The sequence below is a fragment of the Sorex fumeus genome, unplaced genomic scaffold (assembly GCF_029834395.1).
Source record: "Sorex fumeus unplaced genomic scaffold, SorFum_2.1 ptg000131l, whole genome shotgun sequence".
Lineage (NCBI taxonomy): Eukaryota > Metazoa > Chordata > Mammalia > Eulipotyphla > Soricidae > Sorex > Sorex fumeus.
Genome location: NW_026606188.1, coordinates 15,418,013 through 15,428,962, shown reverse-complemented (window position 1 = coordinate 15,428,962; position 10,950 = coordinate 15,418,013). Strand labels below are relative to the sequence as shown.

General features: G+C 37.2%; 1 protein-coding gene across 1 annotated transcript in view; it reads left to right on the top strand.

Moving 5' to 3' along the window:
- The first annotated feature begins 6,841 nt into the window (after positions 1–6,841).
- Positions 6,842–10,950, top strand: part of TMEM232 (transmembrane protein 232) — a 251,608-nt gene continuing 247,499 nt past the window's right edge. Inside the window, exons 1-3 of the mRNA XM_056138992.1 lie at positions 6,842–6,855; positions 7,368–7,479; positions 9,744–9,849. Of these exons, the coding sequence (XP_055994967.1) occupies positions 6,842–6,855; positions 7,368–7,479; positions 9,744–9,849 (232 nt within the window). The remainder of the gene's footprint in view (positions 6,856–7,367; positions 7,480–9,743; positions 9,850–10,950) is intronic.

The window sequence follows — 10,950 nt, the reverse complement described above, 5'->3', positions numbered from 1 at the left end:
GGATCATTAAAGTCATTGTCTGAGGCCGGTTGCTAGTTGAGCCATCTGTGTTATTACTTTTGTTTATTGAACTTAGTTGACTTCTATACTACTTTTCCATCTAAATTGCTGTGTTCCCACTGGACTATAAGTAATAATGAATTTGAGGTGTTCCATTTGAAGCATGGCCTTGCACTCCAGAAATTCCAGGATATGTAAATGGGACCCATAGGTTTCTGTGACTTAACTTGTTCCTCTCTGAGGTTAGTTGTAAAGCTGTGGAGCTAGGCCAGGAGACTGCCCACCCTAATTCTAGAAGACCCCAGAGTTCTCAATCCCCAAACTGGTACCAGGAATTTTTCTTTGGTTTGCATCTCTGCAGAATTAGTTATGAAGTGAAGTTGAATGTTTTGCATTATTTGCATGTCAGTGGCTGTGGGCTTTTGCCTCAGTCCACCCCTCTCCTGTAGCATCCTGGAGTTTTCAGCCAGAAAACTGGTGTACCCCTGAGTTTTGTGTCTTGGATTGCGTCTATTCCAAGATTAGTGCTGAAGCTGCTGGTCTGTGTGTATTACATGGCAGTGGCTGTCAGATAAAAGCTTTAGAGATACCCTGTTGAGAATATTTAATAAACTCAATGAAATGGTAATTAAGATAGTTGGCACAGCAGAAGAAAGTTGATAGCAGAAATGAAAACAACTCTAATTAGAAGTGATGGAGATAAGGAGTATGATAGGTAAAATGAAAAGCTCAGTTGATGAGCAGCAGAATATTCTGATGAGCAGCAGAATAATAACAGATGAGAAAATAATCTCGGCCCCGGGTCCCGCTTGCCTTTGTTCCTCTGCCGGTACCTTCAGGTGTGCGGAGAGTGGTCTCAGCATGGTGGTGGCTGGTCCTGGAGGTCTTCGGCTGCCGGAGCCCTGGTCTGGGGGGGGGAGGAAAGCTCAACCTCCTCCCTTCCAAGGGGCCCCCGCGAGGACAGCCAGGCACGGGGACAGGAGACTGCACTGTTCTCTTCCGGGAGCTGGTTTTTATAGTCTCTGAGTCTTGGCCGTTGATGGGATTACATGGCACCAGGGGCCCAGTTGGTGGGTGTGACCCCCACCTACTGGAATTTGGAGGATCTGGGTGGAGGATGCTCAGCTCTGATCCGAGTAGGCTTGGAGATCTCAGCCCTGAGTCCCGCTTGCCTTTGTTCCTCTGCCGGTACCTTCAGGTGTGCAGAGAGTGGTCTCAGCATGGTGGTGGCTGGTCCTGGAGGTCTTCGGCTGCTGGAGCCCTAGTCAGGGCAGGGAGGAAAGCTCAACCCGCTCCCCCCCAAGGGCCCCAGCAAGGACAGCCAGGCGCAGGGGCAGGAGAAAATAATAACAGATGAGAAAAGGATTAGTGAGATCCAAGATGAAATGTAGGCAGCCTCTAGAAAACAACAGAAGATAGATAAAAGTCTGAAAAGAAATGAATAACATATCAGTGAGCTTTGGGATGAGCTCAAGAGAAACAATATAGGAATGAAGGAATCCCTGAAGAAATAGAAGATGAATTTGTTGAAGAACCACAAATCAAAGAAATAATAGATGAGAAGTTCCCAGAGTTAAGAAATGCAGACACCCAAATCCAAGAGGCCTAAGGGGCCAGATTAAATAGATCCAAACAGAAAAACTCCAAGATGCATTGAAATCATACTTAAACAGTCAGTACCAGAGACAGAATATGAAGCAACAAGATCAAAACCAGAAGTTATCTACAAAATAGCAGAGCCATCAAATGTGTGACTCCTCCCTAATGTACCATTGGTGACTTACGTACCCTCTAGGCTGCAGCTCCGGGAACCAGGCCAATTCCTCTTCTAGGTCTCATAGCTAAGTGAAACATCTTAAATGTTAGACACTTTCATTATGTATTTACTGGAAGAACAAAATTGTAACCCTTAAAAGATACTAATAAATTCACCGGTTATGTATGTAGACTAGTTGTATTTACATTATAAGGTGTTCCTTTTATCATTCATGGTTATCATTAAATAAGCATTAATTTACCCGAATGTCAATTTGCTATGGTAAGAAATAGTTAAAGTGGTTATCTTTTTTCCATTAATTATTTATTAACATGAGCTGTGGGATATCAAATAATGCATTCAGTGCTCAATAAAGAGTAGAAGCTTTCCATATATTCAATAATTCATTTGAGGCCAGTCTATTAAAAGTAATTTTAAAAAGCTAAAATTATTTATAAAATATATTCTGGAATGGAAATTGAATTTATATATTTTTTCCTGAGGCTTGCTTTTTTACTTCAGAAATAAAATGTCATAAATGCATTTTCTCCAGAGTGCATAAAAACATGGGGGTAAAAGATCTAATTTTAGAAAATGTATTCTCATTTGTACTTAAATTTTAAAGTCTGTGTGTGTTTCAAGTGATTGTGGTTGGTTCTGAGCAACCTCATTTAAAATATTACATTGATTGTTTCCTTCACAGGAAGAATGTATATAAAACATTCTGAGGATCTTTGATAGAAACGGAAAACCTGCCAGCTTATTTTACATATTGGCTATGCTCACTTTTAAAACTATGACCTTGAGTGTTTTACTTAAACTCTATATTACTTTTCCCCTTTTTGTAAAACAAAGAAGATAATTTAAAACATTTCTTCACTCCAGAATTTTAATGTATATACATATCACTAACCAGATGTTCACTAAGTAAATTGTATATAGAACTATAAAGAGAATTTCAAACTCTGGTTTCAGCAAAACAGAACAATAACACAAAATCATGGAGCAAAATTTTGCACTCATTAGGGGATGACTTTTTGGCCCTGGAGCGATAGCACAGCGGGTAGGGCGTTCGCCTTACAAGCGGCCAACATGGCCGACCCGAGTTCGATTCCTCCGCCCCTCTCGGAGAGCCCGGCAAGCTACCGAGAGTATTCGATATGCCAGTCACAGTAACAACAAAGTCTCCAATGGAGACGTTACTGGGCCCGCTCGAGCAAATCGATGATCAACGGGAGGGCCTTTACCTCTACCTTATAATGATGTGACACTACTGAGTATAGTTTCTTTGTCTTTAATAATATCCCTGCCTCTGCAAGCCATTACCACATAATCTTGGTGTTCTACTTCAACCTCCTAACCCATTTCTCTCTTCCTAATTTTGAACAGCAGTCTCAATTATGAAAATAATGTAAATAAATGTACATAAAACATTGTTACCCTGACATCATTTGGTTTTGCTTATTCCTTTGGAAATATTTGTCTCTAAGTTTTTATTTTATACTATGAGTTGCTTGTCCAGCACTCCACAGAGAAACTAGTTCAGTAAATTCTTAATATAAGTGATTAAATACATTTTATTTTTCCACATTGCTTTCAAAGGCCACCACTCCAAAAATTTACATGAACACACAAACTCACTTATTATAGTCCTTATGTCACTTTTAACTCTTTGAACATGTTAAATTCTATAAATGCCTCATTATATTCACTCAGATTATTTTTTATTTAATTTTATTTTTATAAAGTTGTTCGCAATAATTTATTACATCCAATATCGCAACACCAGTCACATCACCATTACACCTTCCCACCATCATATTTTAAATCTTTCCATCCCAACCCCCAAATCCTGCCCTCAAAGCAGGACCTAAGTCATTTATTTTGTGTTGCTTGATATAAATAATCCACTAAAATTGATTCAAAATTTTTTCTTAAGAGGAAATTGTGTGAAGATTGTTGCATTTCACCCTGGAATCATTAAGTCCTTGTATAAGAGATTATCAATGCTGTTAGAGGTTAAGACGTGTGTGTGTGTGTGTGTGTGTGTGTGTGTATATGCGTGTGTGTGTGTATATATGTGTGTGTATATATATATGTGTGTGTTTGAGATCGGTTGTTTTCTACTCTACACCACATTCAATGTGGTGTGTTATTCTTGGTACATCACTGGTGTAGACTATGAGATGTTGCAGCTGTGTGCTCCAGGGATTCTAAAATTTTAAATATAGTGATATAGCTAAGGTTAATTTCATTTTTAAAAACTGAATAGTGACTTTGGGGTCTGGAGGCATCTATGTGGTATATTGCTCTAACGTTGCTCTCTTCTGAGAGAGTTATTTGTGAGTCTGGATCATGGCCATTAATGAGCTTGTGTGTCACCAGAGGCAGTTCTTGGGCATGACTGCCAGGCTAACAGAACAGGAAGATGGGGGAAGGTCACCATTTCCCAACTCCATGTGAGCCTGGAGATTTAGGTCACAAAACCCGTATACCTGAGTTTTTCTAAGATTCACTTATGGATGAGGCTCAGGAGACTGGCCATGAGCTAACGGTGATTGGGATCTGGAGGTTTTTGGCTGCTAGGACTCTGTTGGTGTGGGTAGAAGGACTCACCTGCCCTAATCCCGGCAGCCCTGGATGAAAAAGCTGGTGCGGGGTCTGAAGACATCTCTGTGGTGTGTTGCTCTCATGTTGCTCTCTTCTGAGAGATTTATTTGTGAGTCTGGAAATTCACTCTACTTATTCTTTTATATACCACTACACTTTCGTCTTGTCTTCTTTATACCACTGGTCTATAGGTAGACAAGTACTGTGATTTATTTATTTTTGGGTCACACTTGGCAATGATCAGGGGTCACTCCTGACTCTGTACTCAGAAATCATTCCTAATGGTGCTTTGGTGACTATATAGGTGGTGGAAATTAAACCCAGGTTGGCCTCATGCAAGGCAAGTGCTCTACTCACTCTACTATCTTTACACCACCAAGACAAGTCATTTTAAGCTTCAGCTTCTCCACAGGATCCTGTATATTCACATTTCTTTATGATATGTGTACTACAGACTATAAAATATAAAACTTTTCCTGGAATCAACACATTTATACCTAGCTTTATAATTATTGTCTTCACTTTAAGTGAAGTTTATTTCATTGGAAATAAGTTTATTTCAAATATAATGTCTAATTTGATTTTTCCTCTACCCTTATTCCAAGTTCCAGGGATCTTACTCATCTCAGTAAAAAGCAGTTCCATTCTTCTAGTTCCTCATTTTAATGATGTTGCTATGTCTGAATTCTATTTATGTTTTTGAGAATTCTGCTATTGTTTAAATCACATCAAGAAAAAAACACTCTACCATCCTTTTCCACAAGTACTGTTTCTTACATACCAAAAGAACATGCATGATATTTTAGAAGGAATGAATAAGTATAGAAATTACATTTTCACAAGGAACATAGCAATTCCAAGGCTTTCAAAAGGTGCCAAGAAGACAGATTACAGTTCACCGGCATTTTGTGTGTGCTTTAAATATGAGAAAATTGCTGTAAAGAATCTCTCATTCATCATAACCAACTCTCTTTTTAAGTGCTACTTCTGCTTTTATTTCAATTTATTTAGTTTTTAAAATCTAATTTATTTATTTATTTGCTTTTTGGGTCGCACATGGCATTACACAGGAGTTACTCCTGGCTCATGCATTCAAGAATTACTCCTGGCAGTACTTGGAGGACCATATGGGATGCTGGGAATTGAATCTGGGTCGACCGCGTGCAAGGCAAATGCCCTACCTTCTGTGCTATCACTCCAACCCCCTATTTTACTTTATTTTTAAAAGTTTTTTTTTAATTTTAATAAAGTGTTCACAATAATTTATTAGATTCAATATTATAACACCAATTCCACCACCATTACACTATCCCACCACCATTATTTCAAATATCCCCACCACCTCCACAGCCTGCCCCTGAAAAATTTATTTTGTATTGCTTGTTATTAATCATCTGATAAAAGTGATTTTAAAATGTTTCCTTAGAGGAAAGTGTGTGAAGATTGTTGTATCTCACCCTGGAGCCAATAAGCCCCTTGTACAAAAATGTATTACATGAAATTACAGGTTGAAATTGTGTGCATTTTTTTCTTTTTGATTGAGATCAATTGCCTTATAGTTTACATCCCACCAGACCTGGTATGCTGCTCTTGATATATCAGTTGTGTAGAGTATGAGATCTCATTGCCACACGCTCCAAGAATTCTAAAATTTTAAACACGGTGCTACAGCTGGAATTAAATAAATGGATCGTGACTTTGGATTCTGGAAGCATCTCTGCAGCTTGTGGCTCTCTCCTAAGATTTATTTGTGAGTCTGGATCATGGCCATTAATGAGCTTAAATGTCATCAGAGGCAGTTTCTGGGTTTGACTGCCAGGTTCCTGAAGAACAGGGAGATAGGGGAAGGCTCCCAGCTCTGTGTGAGTCTGGAAATTTCTTTATAATTTCTAATTCATTTGCTGGTTTGGTTGATGTTGATGTCAAAATCTCTAAGCTCTTCTCTTTATTTCCATTGCTATAACCTTGATGGGACTCCACACCAGGCTGTGGGGCAGGTGAGAGACCTCCCCACCCCAAGTGACCCAGCCTCAGTAGCTGAACTCCATTTTGCAAACGCCACCATGCTCCAGGCTGCTTTCCAGACATTATATGACACTTCCTATAATTTATACCTCTCGGAGATCCCAGCAAGCTACCGAGAGTATCCCGCCCCCATGGGCAGAGCCTGGCAAGCTCCCCGTGGTATATTTGATATGCCAAATACAATAATGACAATAGGTCTCATTCCCCTGACCTGAAAGAGCCTCCAATCGTTGGGAAAAGACGAGTAAGAAGAGGCTGCTAAAATCTCAGGGCTGGGAGGAATAGAGATGTCACTGGTGCCTGCTCGAGCAATTCGACATTCAATGGGAAGACAGTGATATAGTGATACAGTGATAATCTTGATAAATGACATTTTTATGTGTCACTTAAGTTATGTGTTCTCCCTTGCTAAAGTCCTACTTACATCCCAGCTCTAAACACAGCATCTGAATGATAGTTAATAGGTTAACTCATACCATTCTTCTTATCAAAACTGCAATAGCTTCCCATCTCATCTAGAGTTCCTCTGGATCACCACTTTGATCTTACTCTTTAGGTCTTCTTTTTCCTGCTGACTTTATTTCACTAAGTTCAGCTTGAAAGGAAAGGATAAGATTTAATTTAAATTAAGCAGTACTGTTCAAGGTTACAGAGATAAATTAGTCCTTAACGTAATTGAAGCTAACCTAGGTTTGCCTGTGAAGAATAAATATACCAACAAGAAAAGAAGCAGCCATCTTAGTGATCTTCTTTTCAGAGTTTATAATATTCCTCAATATAATATTATTTTTTAATCCAAGAGCATTATGAGCTTAATTAGAGAGCTAGTACTAGCATTTCATTGTTTTTGTTTAAAACATTTTTATTAAAAGATAAAAATGCCTTTTCTAGAAAACAGTTATACTTAAAACTAAAAATTTTATTTATTAAAAATTGGAACTAATAGCTATAATAATTATTTTTTTGCTTCATTTAGTCCATCATTTTCAATCACAAAAGAATTCATCCTGAGATTTAATGAAACAACAAATGCGAAAGAGGAGAAAGAACTGTTGGACAAAGTTAGAAAATACATTATCAGATGTAAGGTAATATTATACTACTTAGTTGCTCTGTCTATGAACTTTCTCTTACAAATTGATGAGTTTATATTTTCTAAAATATTGAAATAAAAATGATATAAAAATATTAGTTATAAGCAGGTAAAGTTAAAATGGTAATGCAAAACAAAAGACAGAACCAAATATTTCAGAGTCAAATGCTTTTTGCTGGTGAAAAATCTCATAAAAATAGCTATCGAAACTAGACCAAGATTCCACAGAAAACAGATATTTTATTAACAAAATTGAACTTTTTCTAAGAAAGAGTAACTGAAAATGAGGTATCTCAAAAAGAAAATAAAACTTCCTTAATACTGGTGGGATTGGTGTTGAAATATTATGTACCTCAAACTCAATTATTATAATTTTGCAAATCACAGTACTTGAATAAAAAGAAAGAATGAGAGAAAGAAAGAGGGAAAAAAGAGAGAAAGAAAGAGAAAAAGAAAGAGAGAAAGAAAGAAAACGTCCTTAATACTTTACCGTAATGGACAAAGTGCCCATGCTTTCTGTGTAACAATATACTTACGTTTATAAAGTATATTTTTTGGGGGTGCACATTTCTCTGTGCTCAGAGCTTACTTCTGATTCTGTATTCAGGAATCACTCCTGATGGGTCCAGGTAACCTTATGGTGTACCAGAGCTGACTGGTCATGTGCAAGACAAATGCTCTACCCATTGCATTATCTCTCTGGTCTCTAAATTATAGGTTTTTAGCATATGTCTGATCTCAAATTTTCAAGCATATATCAAAACAGAGCAAGGTGAAATAAGTCCTTATTTGCCTATGCAATATTGGATACAGTTTAACTTTGGTATATGTGATTTTGCTGATACTGAATAATTCATGAAATAAAAATTTCACAAAACATGAGTATAAATTAAAATGTCTTTGAGTGTGTTTAGTTTTCAGTATTTTAGTATCCAGTTTCTAAAGAATTTTGAAACTGAAAAACCCATTTGTCTTTAAGAATAATCTTTTTATAAGTTATATGCAGTCATGCACTAGTAAGGACATTTGTCTATGAGTTTCTTCTTAATTAGTTAATACCTCTCTGAAACAGTCTCAGACTGAACCTGCTGAGGGAAGAGGAGTCAGCCTTGGTTTCTTTCTCAACTCTGTAACTTCACAGTGAAGTAACCAGAGTCTCTGACACTTTGGCAGAGCATCAGTCTCTGCTGAGTCACATTTCTTCAATATGCTTTTTTATAAAATGATAGTTTCATTCCTGGGTGCAAAAGGAGTAGCCACAATGCCTCTAGTAACTAAAAGTGAGTTAATTTCCCTATATTGGCTATTATACTAAATACTGTGATGAGCATGTATGTGCATCTATATTTTTGAATTAATGATTTTGTGTGTGTGTGTGTGTGTGTGTGTGTGTGTGTGTGTGTGTGTGTGTGTTCTGAGGATAGATGCAAGAGTGGTAGTGCTGGGTCATATGGGAGTTATTTCTGTTTTTTTCGATAGATTTCCATACTGCTTTTCATAGATGTTGAGACAGACGGCATTTCCACCAACAGTGGATAAGAGTCCTTTTCTCACCAGAACCGCACCAACACTGTTTTTTTTCCAGACTTTTTGATATGTGACATTCTCACAGGTGTGAGAGGATATTTTATTTAAGTCGTTTGGATTAGAAAATTATTAGTAGTATTGTAAAGCAAGAATTCTAGTCAATAAAAACTTATTTAATAGTTATTTTAGCAAATAACTGAGAAGAGTATTTAAAAAATTCTCTACACTTCTCAAAAATAGTAATAAAAAGATAAACATAAATTATTATACAATTCAAATCAAAGAGGCATCAAATTTACATAATTAAAAGTATAAGTAAATATAAAGTTTAACAGAAAAGGATATAAATTGTTATTTATAACCTAATATAAATAGCCTAATAAGGACATTTGTGTTTTAATAAGTGATATAAATAGGGTGCTAAACGAAGATAAAGTGACATGCATTATACACTGTCATTAAACCACAGTACCTCAAGGAAAAGTAGTAAAAATGCCGGATACAGAGAAAATCTGGCGGCATAAGGGAGACTGGGACATTGGTGGAAGAAAGTGGACACTGGTGTAGATATTAGTGTTAGAATATTGTACGCCTGAAACTGAATAATGAATAGCTTTGTAATTCATGGTGATTCGATAAAATGACACAAGTAAATAATTATTGATGAATAAATAAATGAATAAATAAAAACTGTTCAGTGTGACAAACCTATATCCTATATCCCCACCACAGAGGAAGCTTGGTCTCAAGACCTTAGGCTGCGGACCTCACGTACACCTTCCCACTGCGTGGACTGAAGTGGTGTACCTCGCTCAGTGCAAGGGACAAGTTCAGGAAGGTGCGTGCTCACTGGGCTTTGATTGATCGCTATATTTTCCATACTGACAAAGATTAGTGAATACATAATTTGAAATTTTAATGTTTAGATACTGTGCAGAACTCAAGGAAAATTTACATTTCTCTATGGAAATATCTGATATTTCATGATTGAAAGTTCCTCCTATAATTTTGAATTAGTCTATATGGCTGCTCAACTTTCAAATTTCAAAATCATTTTAAAACTTTTTTATGGCATAGTCTTACTATTTTTTCTACACATAGTAGTAAAATTAAAAGTAATATAAAATATGATCAAGTAATTTTCAATTACAATAGGCATTTGATTTAGAGAAACTTATTTCTGCATGGTATTATTCTTGCTCATTAAACATTAATCAAATATCCATTTGTTTTCACTTAAGTCATTTTACTCTTTAAGGTTTCATCATTTCTTCTTGATCTGTCATTCAAATCATCTTCCAACCAATCTAAAATATATTAAAAACATTATTCTTAAACAGGTAAATTTTCCTCAATCATTATCTTAGAATTTTACGTGCCTATCTTTTTCTTTTTTCTTTTTTAAAAATTTTTATTAGTGAAACACCATGAGGTACAGTTGTAGATTTACAATTTTTTGTGCTTGGATTTCGATTATAAGGTAAAGGTAAAGGTAAAGGCCCTCCCGTTGTTCATCGATTCGCTCGAGCGGGCCCAGTAATGTCTCCATGGGAGATTTTGTTGTTACTGTGTTTGTCATGTCGAATACATCACGGGTGGCTTGCCAGGCTCTGCCGTGTGGGCGAGATACTCTCGGTAACTTGCCGGGCTCTCCGAGAGGGGCTGAAGAATCGAACTCGGGTCGGCCATGTTGGCTGCGTGCAAGGCAAACGCCTTCTGTGCTATTTTGATTATACAATGATCAAATACCCATCTCTCCACCAATGCCCATTTTCCACCACCATGGATAATATCCCTCCCACCCCCATCCCCCCCATCCCACCCGGCCTCTGTGGCAGGGCATTCCCTTTTATTCTCTCTCTCCTTTTGGGTGCTGTGGTCTGCAAAAGAGGCATTGAGTGGCAAACATGTTCAGTCCATAGTCTACTTTAAGCATGCA